Source organism: Engystomops pustulosus, chromosome 5, assembly GCF_040894005.1.
Source record: "Engystomops pustulosus chromosome 5, aEngPut4.maternal, whole genome shotgun sequence".
NCBI classification, from domain to species: Eukaryota; Metazoa; Chordata; class Amphibia; order Anura; family Leptodactylidae; genus Engystomops; species Engystomops pustulosus.
In genome coordinates, this window is record NC_092415.1 from 29,983,813 (window position 1) to 30,000,554 (window position 16,742).

The 16,742-nt window shown below is 39.1% G+C and overlaps 1 protein-coding gene across 6 annotated transcripts in view; it reads right to left on the bottom strand.

Annotated features, from left to right (window-relative positions):
* Window positions 1-16,742, bottom strand: part of VPS13B (vacuolar protein sorting 13 homolog B) — a 629,099-nt gene that overhangs the window by 346,452 nt on the left and 265,905 nt on the right. For all 6 annotated transcript variants that reach the window (XM_072151499.1, XM_072151498.1, XM_072151501.1 and 3 more), the window contains exons 20-21: window positions 9,658-9,767; window positions 7,643-7,787 (exon numbers count right to left, since the gene is read on the bottom strand). In XM_072151499.1, coding sequence (XP_072007600.1) covers window positions 7,643-7,787; window positions 9,658-9,767 — 255 coding nt within the window. The remainder of the gene's footprint in view (window positions 1-7,642; window positions 7,788-9,657; window positions 9,768-16,742) is intronic.

Sequence of the window (16,742 nt, forward strand, 5' to 3'; positions counted from 1 at the left end):
CAGAGCCCGGGGTGCGGATTCATTACAAAGCCGTTTGTTGTGGAGACTCGCACCTCTCCTTTGTGTAAGTGCGGAGAGCTGCTTTTCCCTCACTACTAAAAATAACTGCTAAATCATGACACTTCTGTCCAAATGAGCAATCCAAAGAAAACAAAAGCATTTGTTAACCTTGGAGTAAAATGAGGGAGAAAAAGGAAGTATTACGATTTTCAAAGCCACTTAGTGCACACACATTATGGCAGCGAATTCTCAATTGTAAATCCAGCGCTATTTAATGAGCAAGCGTGGCTATAAATAGGGGGGGAAGAAGTTTATAGGATTAGAAACGCATACCTTCCAAAAATAGTGCCACTCCTCTATACTGGCTGTGTGTGGCATTACAGCACATGCTCGATGGGGGAGATTTATTAAAGGGAACCCGTCAGTAGAAAGTGAACTAATTAACCACTAGGTTATCCAGTTCATGTTTCTTTCATCCCCCAGCACGGTGGCATGAAAATTTACTTTAACATGAGATGTAAAATGGTTGTTATAAATTCAAGGAGGCGGAGAGTTTAGCACTGAAGTCAAGCTCTCTCCACCTCAGAACGTCTGCTCTCCTTTGATTACATAGAAATTTTCTGGGCTGCTTATCTAATTGTAGGTACCAGCAGCAGAAAGATCCCAGTTGCCAAGGTCCAGGAAGAGACAATAGAGAAAGAAGCAGCTGAACTCCATTGTGTACTAGTGAATCAAGTGTTCTCTATATTCATCATAAATACATACAACGTTTCACACTTGGTCTTTGTCTTGCTTGAGTTTCAAACATTGGATGTATACACTTTATCACTTTTGAGTGCTGCTTCTTCCTCGAATCCCACTGCTGTGAATGGAATCACTGCATCCGTGGACATTACTTATTGGCTCTCCTGAAGTGTACAGGAGAAGTGGAGATGGGACATTCTGAGTATGGGAGAGCTTGACTTCAGTGCCAACATCTCTGCCTCCTTCACTTTATACAACCATTTTACAAATCACTTCAAAGTTGATTTGTTGCATGCTGTCACCACACTGGGCCATGAAAGAAACATGATCTGCTTCACAACATACTGGTTGTGGTTTATTACGTTATATTTCTGCTGGTAGGTTCCCTTTCAGATTGATTGTGCACAAGTCTTAATAATCATCAGCCCTTGTACGTGACATAAAAGAATTAGTGAGAAGTTCTACCTTTTTTTAAAAAATCCGATCATTTGTATTAAACTTCTTCAATACATTTTCCCCTTACAACACAAAAGACAAAACTAACATAGACAAAACAGATCCGTGAGGATGCCTCCAGTTGTACTGCATATACCTTAAAAATTAGATACACGACTTTTTGCCAGTACTTTCCTAGCGTTGTGCATTTCCAATACATGTGTATAAAGTGTGCATCAGGCATGTTGTATTGTTGGCACTTTGAATCTGACCTGGCCCCAATTTTTGCCATGAGAAAAAGTGTTCTGTACTATGCACATGTACAAAAATACAAAGTACAAAAAAGTACTAAGCACTGTAATTACAACAAATGTGAAAAGTGCTTACTTTCACTAAGGGAGAGCACAGGTGTCAGAGAAAGGAAGATGTCCCAGTAAGCATCAGTAATTTATCTTATATGCTCCTCTCATTCAGGCTTACTGTGACCGCTTTGAAGAAGTTCCGACTTTTTAGTAATCCTGGTGCAGCAACCGTGTTCCAGAATAAAAATCTAGGTCAAGTTCGACCTGCCACAGGGTTATAAGTTAATTTGGATGGTCAAGGCATGTCTCTCCTACCACAGCTTGTACACCATTAACTACATTTTTTTAAAAAAGTGGCACTGTGGGTATGCGAGATTTGTGACTTTTTCATGCCTTACACACCATAAAACTGGTATATTGACATCTACCACCAGGAAGAAGAATAGTAAACCAAGCATACTGGTGTGCGCCCCCCTCTGGCAGGATCCGCTCTTCTTTAAGCTTTTTATGCCTTTGCTTTTAAGGAAAAAAAGGTTTTAAAAATGATGTAGATGAGCCTAAGGGTCTCTAGGCTCAATTAACACCAATGAAGCCCCGATCCACTCATTTGGCTCACTTGCATAATTTTAGACGCTTTTTCTGTAAAAAAAAAAAAAAAAAAAAAAGGCATAAGAAGTTAAAAGAAGAACAGATCCTGCCAGAGAGGGAAAACACCAGTATGTCAGTGTGCTTGGTTTACAATCCTGCATCCTGGTGGTAGATGTCCTTTTAACAGTTTCCTCAGTCTCATTCATTCTTTGAAAAATCACACATTTAATCCATATGATATTACTAAAGAAACGTTCAGCTCCGGCATAGTTTCTTAAATGTAATATTGAACTTTTTTTTTTCCATATTGGTGTAAACGGATTTCCATTATTTATACAAGAATAAAAAATTTCTTAAAAAACATTATGAAAATAAAAGTATATCCTTTCTGACAGCATGGCGATTATAAAATATGTAATGGGATTAAGTGATCATTATAAATCCCACACAGATAAAAATGACATATTAACTGTTTATATAGAAGTGAATATAAGAAAGCAGACTGGCACCATGCATCACATGTCATTACACATGAAATACGAGGTGTCACATGCTAAAAGCTACATAAACACCACTGCATATGGTGCTAATTTTAGAGGCACAAAACTTCCCTTCCTTCCGGAATTTTGATGCAAAATAACAGTTCTACTAATCCTCGGTATTCATAAGTTATGATGAAATAATGTCAAGATTTACTAGATAAGTGGATCGACATATGAGACCCCTTGGGCCAGGCCTGTGATTTAGCTGTAGATTATTATTCTTTCAATGGGGGCATGTGGAAGTGATACGTCAATCACACAAAAAGTAACTGCTGTTACATAACCTCCTCCACATATGAGGGAGCGGAAAGAAATTACTCAACTATTTCACTACTTTTTATAGCACAATATCAAGCCGTGACTTCACAGGGTCTGAGTGTTGTTATTGTGGATGACACGCAAAGACAAAGTAACAGTTCAGAGAATATGGTTCGATTGGACAAAGGGTGACACCACACAAAAGCATAAGGCATTGGGAAGGGACCAGTGTGCTGGTCAGATACCGTGGGCAGAGCACGTTCATGTACAGGTAGCCTAACGCTAAAGATGGTGCAGTCACAAAATATAAATAATTCCTTTATTTATATAGCGCTCAAAGATTTCTCAGCGCTGCAGAAATCAAAGAACACAGCAGTCTGAGGGAGATCCACCTAGTGCTCTAAATCCAGCTACAATCCTGGAATATAAATACATTTGACACGGATCAGCTGCAACACACACAAGGGTATTGTAACATAGACCTCCAAGGTCAATACCTAACACCATTTTCTGCTTTGTATGGTCAAAACTGCTTTCCCTTTAGCCACAAGAGAATATTTTCTCCTCTAGAAAAAACTTTTCCGTATTTCGTCCTTTGTATTATATAAAGCTTATCCTTCTAAAACTATGATACATTTTGCTTCATGATTTCTAGTTACAGTATGAACCAATAAATGTAGACAAAAGATACACGGATACATTCCTTGCCATCAAAGCAGTCACAAATCTCATTTACAAAATACTTTCTGTGCTGCAAAAATATACAACTAACATCCAGTTCACCTTCGCTCTGTAAAGTGAAAATAACCACATTATGTAAGTGAACATTTATGGAAACTCAATCATTTGTGCAAATATCCCAGCGCTCTCCAGAGATGACAGATTGCAATTATGTAAATACTTCTGGGAAGATCTGACCGAGTCCAATCATTAGTTCCTTTCTGTGATCAGCTGATGTTTACAGAATAATATTTTTAGTACAAAACAAATATTTTAGATCAGCAGGTCTAATGGAGGATTTATTTATTCTCATCATGAACTCTAAACAGCGTTCAGCCGGGAAGTATTAAGCCAATACTAAAAGAGGAGTTGTACAAGGCCACGGAAGAGATGTAAAGACTCCGGGGCCTTGTTCACAGCTGGCTACAGTTCATGGGATAAAGCTGCACCACTGCCTAATTTATAAAAATAAAAAAAATACAAAAACAGTGTAGTAATACATCTGCCTTTATTGTAATTTTTGCGTTTCCGTTTTATACTCTTTCCTTAAGCCATAGCTTTTTGCTTATACTTTTCCATTTACAGTGGGCACGTTATCTGGGGACAAATTGTAATTCCTGGTGGCACTATTTTATATTTTGTTCAGTGAACACGGAAACTGTAAAAAAAAAATAAAAATCTAAATACCCTACTTAAGGACATCCGACTTACAAACGACCCCTAGTTAAAAATGGACCCCTCTGAAGCTCTCTGGATGTTACTATAGCCCCAGACTGCAATGATCAGCTGTAAGGTGTCTGTAATGAAGCTTTTTTGATAATCATTGGTCCCATTAAAGCAAAAAAATATTTAAACTACAATTGTCACTGGGGCAAAAAAAAATTTTGTCTGGATCTACAATGATAAAATATACAGTTTCGACTTACATAAAAATTCAACTTAAGAACAAAACTATGGCACCTATCTTGTAAGTAACCGAGGAACTGCCACAGTTGTGCCATAATCCTACGGGCTATGTACTTACATCTTTTCCTGTGCAGTCCAACCACCACCTGCCCTTTACTCATTTTGGTCGGTACGATCACAGAAATACTAATTTTATTTAAGTTTTATTATGTTTTAAAAAAAAAATCTTTGTTTTGCCATATTCTGACACCAATAACTTCTTTATACTTCGGTGCACGGAGCTGTGTAAGGTGCAGGATGAGCTAATGTTTTACTTGCTACCATTTTGGGGACTGTATGACCTTCTCATCACTTTTTATTTAAAGGACATCTACTAGCAAGTTTTATTGCTGATTGTCGATATGTCCTAATAAGTTATGACTATATATGCCACGATTACAGCAATATACAGTTATAACGATTATGCTAGTTACCCTGAGGTGCTCCGGAACCTGAATGCCTCATGGTGCCTATTTTAATTTATTTTCTTCCCCGTTCAGCTACCAGTTCCGCATGGTCCTGCCCGTCACCTGCTCTATGCACTGTGGAGGAGTGGGTCTGACAGCTGAACGGGGAGAGTGAATAAATTAAAATACGAGGCCCTTAGTGACGTAGCCAGAACAACCTAGGGTCTTTAGCATAATTTTTATAACTCTATATTGTCTTAATCTTGGCAAATAGAGTTATAATAAGAAGAACTTCTTATTGGGACACATCTACCATCAGTAAAAACTGTATGTGTTGCGAAATGTCAATAGGAATGGCAGGTTGCGATTCAGAAATTTGATCACTATTTTCCGTTATGGAGTTCACTACGGAGAATAATTAGATTTTAATAGATCCGACATTTTGGGACATGGTGTTATCTAACATGTATATGATTTTACTTGTTTATTTTTATCAGTGTTTTAGATCAGTGTTTAGATTTCTTTTATTGTTTTCAATAGTTTTTTTCTATTGTTTCATGCCCCTAGGGTACTTTAACCCGAGGGGGTCTGATGACTCTGATACTGCCATACAACTGTACTGTAGTATACAGTGAATATACTGCTTCTATATTACAGCCTGCCTCCCAACAGCAGTAAGAAACCTGTTAACAATCCTCACTTTGAATATTGGTGAACATTTACTTAGCACTAATGTAGAAAGACAGTTTAATGTATGATATTTTTTGCAGCGACTCAGGTTTTAAGAAAAAGGTAGTGCAGACTTCCTGTCAAAAAGATGCATTTATTGATGGACATTTTAACGAATCCTGTAGATATCCATTGTTGCTTTTGTTATGGAAGATCACAGCTAAAGACCTAATGCAAGTCTGAAATGGGCCAGAAATCAAGGACAAATTAGGCCTTGTTGGTGGTCATTGCCAAATTCTGCATCAGTAGCCAAAAATAGCCAAAAAGTTTATTGAATTGTTTATTACTTATAGCAAATCAGAGAAAGTGTCCATATACAGCTCAGGCCAGACGCATGCACTGATAACTGGGCCTGCACTAGGAATTAGCATATGCCACATGCGGACCAGACTGTCCAGATATTGTAAACTCATCCAGTAACATTTTAAGCCCACAATATACTGTTTAATTAAGTGTCTGACGTAAAATAAAACATAAAACATGTGAGAACACACAAAATTAAGAGTAAGAACAGTCTGCACACCACAGAACGAAGAACATAGCTATTACCCTGCAAAAAAGCTCTGCAATTCCACCAATGACTGTAAATGAAATTATATTTTTTAATCTAACTTCTATGCTGAGATTTAATTGCTAGGCGAAAGAGACCAATAACCTGATGTTATAATACGTAGACACTCTCATCACATTCCTTATTTTACTATCTGGCATGTGTGACACTGTCATGATGTCTTCATGTGGATACAATTCACTAACAGAAGCAGACGCATGATAGATCATTACAGAGTTAGTTCTAGGTTTACTCAGGCATCTCCATTTGTCACTTCTAACAATAATAATAATCATTATTTATAGAGCGCAATCAAATTTCGTACACTGGAGAAAGGAGAACATTTCCCAAACTGCAGCTCATCATATATGATAGGTAATAAGCATCTAAATGTGAAGGTATGAACAACAAGATCCCTATTTTAAACAACTATATAGCAACAGAGCATTAGCATAGACACTGCCGGCTGATTAAAATGTGTAAAACTGCTGCAGACGATAAGTGCTGTAATAGGAAAAACCTGGAAGTCCAATATCAAATCTCAGAACTCCTGATGGACCAGTGTGGAATTTTGATAATAACACACCTTTGTATAGGCCATCAGTTGAAGCAGATGATACTATTTTTCACTAAAAGTCATAATTGCTTTCTCATTACTGATAGGTTTCAGCTGGTGACATGACTTTCCTTGGCTTTTTGCACCTCTCTTTCTTCATGTGTTCAAATACTATTCCCCATGTGGCATTTTTCATTATTAGGCATAATTTAAGGACAAATCACTATTCAAATCCTGTCCTCATGATCGCTGGGAGTCCCAGTACTTGCCGAGTTTCACGCTTTTTACTTGTTTTTTATTTTTGCACAGCAAGTCATAGTTTAGTGTCTCTTATAGAAATTCAGCAGCAGAATCAGTCAATAAGAATATGCCCCAAATATCCCATCTCCAATTTGGCTTAACAACCCCCCTCGCCCTCTGTAAGACATGGGTTTCTTTGAGGACTGGAAAAGGAGGAAACACTGGTGCAAGTGGAACCTGCCGTAGCATTTATATATAGGTTTGGGATTATACTATGACCAGAGTTTTTGCCAATTATACATTTCTGCTATACGCACTTTCACAGTGCACATGAGTAAACGAAGGGATTTTGTCACCTTACAGAGCTAGAGGGCAAACATGTGCTTCTTTAAAACAAAATGAGGGAAACAGAAGTAATGTTGTAGTTACAAAAAAAAATTAACAAGAAGAAAAGCAGAACATGAGCTGTAGAAAAAATAAGAACGGATGGCTTTTAATTATAGAAACATTAAATCTCTAACACAGGGGCTATTTGTGAAAAGCCCAAAGGTGCCTGAGCGTGTTTGCACAGCTGACCCACTAAAAGCTCCCGATATGTATTTTCTCAGCTATAGAAGAGAGCATACCTGTTACGGTTTTTGTTTTGACAGGGCTGCTGGCATACTCAGACGGCTGATTCGATGCCTGCTTTGCCAAGGGCGTGCTGCCAATTGACACCTCATCCTCCTTCTTCCTCGACAGTGGCATGGCAAGAGGAGCGGATCCCAGCGGCTGAGTAGAAAAAATAAACAGTGCAATGTTGTGCATTGGGCAGGTGAAAGGTAAAACTGGAATAAATTAAGTGTTTAGCAGGTTCACAGGATCGCTGCCAGAGCAGAGCCAGAAACAGGAGCTGTCACTGTTTACACCTTTCAATAACCGGACTGGTTCCTGGGGGCTATCAAAGTGAGATCTTCAACTACGGCACAATCCAAAAAGATGCACAGATAACCCAGTGGATAAGTCAGTGTTAGGCTATATTCACACGACCGTAGGGGGTCTGTGGCCATACATGGCCACACGCAGCAATACCGTACTGCTCCATGCATGGGAAAAAGAACAGGTCATGTCCTATCTCCCTGCGTTACGGCGCCGTGCGCCATGCATAGCTATAGAGAGGGGAGGGGTCACCACTCCTCTCCATCGCGGCGAACGTATGCCCACCATACGTTTGTGTGAATGCAGCCTTAGTTTGTATCCATAGGCAAATCCCTCTATGGAAAGTATACAGGCACCTATTACTAAAAATGTCATATTTTAACATACCGCATTTATCGGACTATAAAGCGCACCGGATTATAAGGCGCACCATCAATAAATGCCTGCTAAAATGTCTAGGTTCATATATAAGGCGCACCGGATTATAAGGCGCACCTGATTATAAGGATGGATGACCAGCAGGTGGCAGACCTGTGCACAGTTTAAGGCAGCTGTTGTCTGTAAGTACGGTTCATATATAAGGCGCACTGGAGTATAAGGCGCACCTTTGATTTCTGAGAAAATCAAAGGATTTCTTGTGCGCCTTATAGTCCGAAAAAAACGGTAGTTTCTAAAAATCAGATCAAAACATGAACCTTCTCTCTATTCAAAAAGTATCTAGGAAACAATTACGGGAAGGTCATGGGGGAGTCAAACTCAAATATACAATGGTCCAAAAGTTAAAAAATGTCACCATTTTAAATGGAAACAAGGGAATCAATCATCATTTTAGAACATGAAAAACTGCAGATATCAGATAGCAATACTGGAGATTTGTGTAAGAATACCTTTTATGTATGATAGTTGCGGCCTGATCACTTCCCTGAATACAGCACAGTCCCTTTGCCCCGGTAGTGACTCAGAGCAGAGGGGAAGGGCTGTGCTTTAAGATCTCACACAGCAGCACAACTAAATCTTACAAACCCAGCAATGATCATTGAAAATGAATGCACTTTTTTACAGTTCTGCAGCTAGCATAAAAATAAAGTTATTTTAGTAAAGTTATAGCTGCCCAGATCTCCATGGCCAATACCCAACAACTGCAGAGGGAACAGAGCACAGCAAAATGAGGACACACGCCTTGTACAGTGCTGAGGCATTGTGTCAGGGATGTTACATGGAAGCTCTGATGTATGAACAATTCTGACCACAGACTCTTTCTTATTTCAAATTTTAGTTTATTTCATATTATTCAAATATCCATCACTCATGTCCCATGGAAACTCTCCCTCATTAACTCCTTTGGATGCAGCCTTTTTTATTTTTTGAGTTTCCATTTTTCGCACTTGTCTCGGTCAGCTCCATGGAAACGAAAGGAGCAGCCGCTGCACAAACTCCCGTTTTCAGATCACTAAGACCCCCATTGATCAGCAAGTTAGGCCCTATGCTGTGGATGGGGCCTGACTTGGTAAGATAGGAGAACCTAGAGCCAGGCTGATTTTGCAGTCTCTGCTGCCACGATAAAACTAGACTTTATAACAGCCTTACAGTGTGATATGGCTTTTGTGAACATGAAACCAAATTTCTTTTTATCGCCTCTCTTTTTTTTATACATTTGGTTAACTATTTTAGAAAAATCACAAGTGATTCAAAATGAAATTTCTACAGATATCCATACCATTACCTGTTGTGACGGTCGATCACCTTTCCTTTGAGGTTGGTATAGAAGCCACGTATACAACACTGGGTCGACATTTAGTGATAAACCTTGTATATTCGCCAGCAGGACTGCACCTACAACAAAAAAAAGGTATAACTGTAAATAAACTTCATAATCACATAAAGCCAAAAAGAAGAACTATGTAAAGAATACTGAACAAAGAAATAAGTTAGGCTTACTTCTGTTTAGCTGATAGGACACTATGGGGGACATTTACTTAAAGTGTCGGTGTCTGCATTGGCTTTGTTACCGACCTGCTCTCGGTAAGAAGACACACATTTAATATTGTGGAGCTGTGCAGAGACATTTCTGTCCCCGAGCCCATTTTCTGTCCCTGGGACCAAAAATCTGTCCCGAGCACCAGAAATGTGTCCAACAGTCCCTGCTAGACCAGTTTTCTTTTGGTCTACTTTCCGCCAGTTTACAGCGCCCAAAAATGGCTGTGACACATATTAATTGTGTCTGAGTTTCCACTCCGCCAAAGCCACGCCCCTTTTCGGAGAAGAGTCGGAGCAGACGGAAAAAGTCATTTTTTCTGTCCCCGACAGCTAATAAATAGGTAGGAGAGCAGAAGATGTGGTGAGAGCGCCACAAAACTGGCGGAAACGCCATAGTAAATGTCCCCCAATGTGTAATCTGCTCAGCTCCTCCTGCTCTATAACATGCTGGCTGTAGGTAGGACAGTATGTACAATCTGCTCAGCTCCTACTACAGGCGGTCTCCTACTTAAGAACACTCGACTTACATACGACCCCTAGTTACAAACGGACCACTGGATATTGGTAATTTATTGTACTTTAGTCCTAGGCTACAATAATCAGATGTAACAGTTATCACAGGTGTCTGTAATGAAGCTTTAGTCTTAATCCTGATTCTTATGACAACCCAACAATTTTAAAATCCAATTGTCACAGAGACCAAAAAAGTTCTGGCTGGGATTACAATTATAAATTATACAGTTCCAACTTACATACAAACTCAACTTAAGAACAAACCTACAGACCCTATCTTGTATGTAATCCGGGGACTGCCTGTACTCCTTAACATGATACCTGCAGATAGGACACTATGTACAATCTGCTCAGCACATCCCGCTCTATAACATGCTGCTTGCAGATAGGACACAATGTACAATCTCCTCAGCTCCTTCTGCTCTATTACAGAGCACTAGAATAGGTAAAATATTTTGCAATGTAACATAAATTACTTTAATGTCATTTAAATATAAAATTTAGAACTAAAGCAATTACAGTTTATCTTTTCGATTTTTGGACAAAATGTCAACAGGATAAATGTTTATTGTATGAAAATGTATGTTCTCCTTTAAGCCCTGCCTAAAACTTAATAAAGGCAATAGGTAACTCAAGCATATGGCTAGTAATACATTTATTCACATGTAGAGCAGCGATTTGACATTAATAAGTCTTGTCTTCTAATGAAAAATATAGAATCTCAATCCATAAGAAATTTAAGAATAACATAAGAGAACATAACCCGTAAAAACGTAAACAGAAAGATTCTAGCTCGGCCAAACTCACCGGCTGTCATATAGCAACTGAAGCCTCTTGTGCAGTAAATATTTGGATTCAGCATCTAAGTTTATTTTTGGAGCAGAAGGTTATTGTTATGTAATAATGCTCCCCTTCAATGACACTAATTATATTGCACTAGATCATTAAACACAAAATCCATGGGGGCTGCTCACAATGAAAGATATCGAAGAAGCAGTTGACTTAAGCGATAGATAACATTTTCAAACACTTGAAACTTCTGACCGGTAATATTTCTTTGTTCTAGAAGCGTGATGGCCACATTTCCACATTAAGAATCAAATATATCTAAAAAAAACTGCCTTCAAAATTAACATGTCACCCAGAATGCAATTTTATAGCTGGTGACAGGTTCCAATAGCTTATGATGTGCTGATGTTAAAAATGTCTCAGCATTCGAATTCATTTCAGTACTTTATAAAATTTTATTTCACATTACCTGACTACCTGCCAGCAGCTTGTGGTGATTCCCCTGGGAGGGGTCAGCCTATGTCTCAGTCTCCTCCACACTCATCAAGGAACCCCCGATCAATACTTCCTGTCATGTGCATTAATCAGGCAGGGGAGGCTGATGGTTTGGAGTAGAGGGAGAATGCATGAGAAGACTGAGACACAGGCACACAGGGTCCTGCAGCTGCACCCCTTGACCTCCCGGGGACTCACCATACGCAAGTTAGGATTGAAATCTAACTTTATGGAGGCCCTTTGGCAATACAAGTCTTACTACATCTCTTTTAATTACAGAAAGATTTTTGTAATAACAAAATATGTTCTAATGGAAAAAATTAGGTTGCAGGTATCACAGTTTTTAAAAGAACACAGGCTTTAAAGAATAGCTCGCTGCATGTATGAAAGAGTACAATGCCTAAAAAAGCAACAATCTGCAACTTCTAATACTAACAGTGGAGATACTGCTAGAGCAACGACAAATAACAAGAACCCTGATAGTAGACAAAAAGACAGACACATAAGAGGAAAAGGAGGGGTAAACCAAGGAATCAACCTCATCTCTGTCCTCCATTGTGAGCCAGGAGGACAAGTCTTCAGAAGTACAGAATGTGGTCCAGTTAAGCCACAAGGATACAAAGGAATCATAATGATAATTATTGATTATTGTCCAACTTTAGGGCACATTCACATGGCCGTCTGCGGGGACGTACATGCGGCCGCAAATTTGGCGGCGGGCATACTGCTGTGTGAATGTACCCTTACGTAAATGTTTTTTTTTCTCTCTCTTACTCTAATTTTACTCTTCTTATGTGGGTCCATAAAGTTGGATTACGTGTAAGAGGGTGAGTCTTATTTAGGAACCCTAACTCTATCCGGAAGCTATGAGTTAACAAATAGGGTCCATCATCTTTAAGCCGTAGAAGGAAGTATCTATATAGAGTGTCTCTTCAGGGAGCAGCGTGTACATGTCTTCGGGCATGGCATAATAGGCAGATATTGATGGCAAACCTCAGCCTATGAAAGGCTCCTCTATACTATAACAACCCAGCTCCAGATAGAAATCCCTTTCCTCACTCAAGCTCCATAGATGGCATGGCTGGGCATAGATCACATGACCCTCCGCCTGGTGCCATTTTATGGTCAGGAATGTCTGGTTGATATTAGGCTTCACTTTACATATCAATAAAGCGGAGCAGAACTTTTAATAGATGTAAATTACAGAATTTCCTGCCCCACCAAATTTGCACTCACATTACAAAAACATGATGTAAAAGTGACCAAGCCCTTTAAGCACTCCAGTCACCCCATGACTTACAAAGACAATCTATATTTGTTCCAATGATGTGCTCCATTCAGCTGCTTTACTAATAAATATGCATTTTAGAGCGTCTGACATGGGAATGCATGCTAAAACCAGCTTTTTGATTTTTCCCACGCAGATTTAATATTTACAGAATATATCAAGTCTGTGTGTGAGTGAAATTTCCATACATGATATTCAACAGGTGACCATATAAGCTCACAAGTGCAGCGCGGGCCTCTACAGATGAAGGTGGGTGATGCAAAGCTTCGCCCTGACATTGCCAATGCAAATATTTTCATTCGACAAATCTTGATTAAATTCTGGACGTTGGCCGGCTTCGGCTTCCTACAAAATATTAATCTTTAGCAAACTGAAGCAAGCTGAGGGAATGCTCTGGGATATATTGTATAATGATTCCCATATTGAGCGCCTGACAACCTCTCTTCACAAGATCTCACAACATGCCAGATTTCAAGTGAATACAAACCGATACATGTCTGTTCCACACATAAGAGGTTTAATACATATGTACATCATCATCCATACATTACTATAAATATGCAATGTAATAAATGTGAAGCCGTAGAAACTCTCTACATGTATTGTAATACAGGAGACCACTTAACTCTTAAAGGGGTATTCCCACGAGGACAAGATTCTTAAATATACTCGGGATAACAAAATAACACATTCTCTAATTCAATGTCCTAGTGTACACAATTTTGGTTGCCCCTGGACCCAAACCTGGATTCTTTGACTTTAGAGTCGGGTACACATAGTGTTTTCCGATCTGACGCTGCAATGAGCTCCTCTCCTAGTCGCCACCCTTGCATTCCAGGACGAGATCACACACACACGCAGACACTTCCTGCCAGCAAACAACAGCATTGTGAGGAGAGTAAAGCTACAAGCTACATGCAGATAAGATCTTTATCCAGGAGATAAGAAGGGAGACATATAGTAGAGCTATGTGTATGTAATGGCTGTGATAGTAGAGGGGGGAATGTCATGTGTAATATGCATTTCATGGATCTCTCATCTCTGATCTGTCTCATCTCTTTCCAAATGTCAAATACTAGTGAATGTTCAAAAGCTAAATGAAAGTGTAGATAAACCCTATACCCTGATAATCTAAGCACATTGTCAGCAGACAGAGGAATTATGAAGTGCCTGCTTAGAGAGTCCCCGCCCACACTCTCGAATTTTACCCTCACTGAGTGAAAGAAGCTAAAACAGCAATAAAACTGAGTACATTTGTAAAGTAAGGGGTTAAAAATGATCTTTATTATGTAAACATCACTAGGGGATTGAAATTTGAGAATTGTCTTTCATGGGCAAACCCCTTTAACTGATCACTAACTTGTAAAGAAACTTTCCATTTTGGTTCATAAGAACGAACTGTAAGCTTACTAAAGAATCAGATTTCACTCCGCCATAGAAGTCTACAGAGAGGGAAAGGGAGGGAGAGAAGAGGAGTCAAGCAGACCCATAGTAACACACTGCTAAAGCCAGAAATAAGTTTTCTGAATCACCTCAAGCACCACGCTATAGGTCATAAAGAGTGTTGGTACAGGATATTGTGTTTTCTCAGTATGCTGCGTATGTAGCATATCAGAGCAGCTACTTTTTACCAAATAGCTCACAGAGAATAGAGGATTAAGGATGCTGCACCAGTCTGACATACTTGGTCAATGTGTGGGCTGCATTTGCTGGCCTTCTAATGCATTAAGCAGGGCCACTGTGGTGGTGGATCCTTTGCCAGACCACAGCCTGACTGTAGTGAGTGCTACGGTCGTGCCCCCGTCACACCCCCTTGGCCTGGAGGAGGTGCAAAGGGGTCAATAATCCCAATTACTGGCGGTATGCCAGTAATTGCCATTATTTCAGCTCTTGTAAACCAGAAAACTGGTATACAAGCCCTGATAAATTTCCCGCACAGACCAAGTTTGACAGAGCTATACTTTGTCCTGTACGACAGCCATACAAGGAGTCTGCAGAGGGAAAAACTGCTGTAAACTAGTCATAACAATACCAGAAAAACTCTTTAGCTATACAAACAGCAGTTTATCCTGAAAAGTACTCAGAATAATGATGTATATAATGGGTATACATTATCAGGTTGAGTCTTATGTTTTCTGTGGACAATCTAAACAAATATTTAGAATTGCCTAAAACACACAATAACCCCACTGCTCTGCTTCCTCACCTAGTGTCTTCATTTACATTCCCATATAAACTGTGAACCGTCAAGCATAGGGTCCTACTTCCACATGTTCCAAATCAATGTACTTTTTGTACTTGCATTGAATCTACAGCACCACGGAATTAATGGCGCTCAAAAAAAATTTAATAATCATATTATTGAGCCCCAATAGCTTGCTGCCCATTTATTGCTGTTTTCTATACTTGCCAGCTCTGCTACAGACTTAAATAGAATTCCTACAGCCAAAAAGATCAGTAACTCAGATGAAGCCAAAGCAGAAATGTTTTAAATTATGTCTTCTATGAACGTGACTGCAAATATGCTTAAAAATCTGTTAACTCCATTGGTACATTTTATGTATGTGTGTATATAGAGTACAGACATTCTGGCACTATCACCAGATACCTTCTTTGAACTTTATTGTTATCATAATAAGCTCACACTTTCTAATCCATGTAAACAAAAGTTTGGGAAGTCAAATGGGTATACTTTCCAAAAGATTTTTGCATGCCTGTCTACCAGGGTCTAGAATATTATATAATAAATATATATATATAGCCATAAATAGTTACTATAAATCTGGGTTGCATTTTTAATGCTTTTATTGGTCTCTTAAAGGGAACCTGTCATCAGAAGCCCTTTTTCTGGCTCCCCAATGTCCCCATAGAGAATGGTGTACACATTTTTATAATAAAACTGGCTTTTTCCAAATACAAAAGATAAGTTAGATCAAAGTTTACCTTTCTTTTTGCACAGCTGAGTCCCCTGGGAGTGGCCAATGAGGAGCGGTACCCCCCCAACCCACCCTCAGGTAAAGGCTCTGTCATGCATTGATTTTAAATTAAAATAAACCTCCCATGTCCCCCATATCTCCTCCCCCCATAGGACATCGTACATGTCTGCCCAACTCCTCACTGGCCACTCCCATGGGACTACATACAAACATACTTAAAGGGTATAAAGCCCTTTGTGATCCATATATTGTACATAAGGCATAGAAATAAAGCATATTTTTATTATTACGATATGCCTCTATTGTAATGTTTTAGGGAAATTCAGGTGAAAGTTATTTTCTAAAAAGAAAAAAAAAAAGGTCTGAGAGTTGACAGTGTCTTGGCAAACTTTTGCCGAGCCATTTTTGCTCCCAGATAAATATGTTGTCTCTCTGCTGACAGGCTGCGAGGATGCCAGAATTATTACTTCAACATGTGCGTGTTTCAGTGCTTTATGGCAAGACAGATAACAAAGGGAGAGGGGAACATCTATGCCATGAAGAGGTGCAATTACAGAGTGTGTTTATAACAGGGATACACCGGACTAAATGATGGACAATGGAATCTAACTAATGGCATGGGATAAAGATGGAAAAAAGGGGGGTCATCAAAATTTGTAGGGACATGTTACCAACGTTGAAAAAAGGAAAAAAAATATATTTATTTTATAAAATATTATTAGAATTATTATTATTATTAACATGCAGCCATCAAAATTTGTAGGGACATGGTTACCAACGTTGCAAAAAAAAACATATGTCCATCAAGTT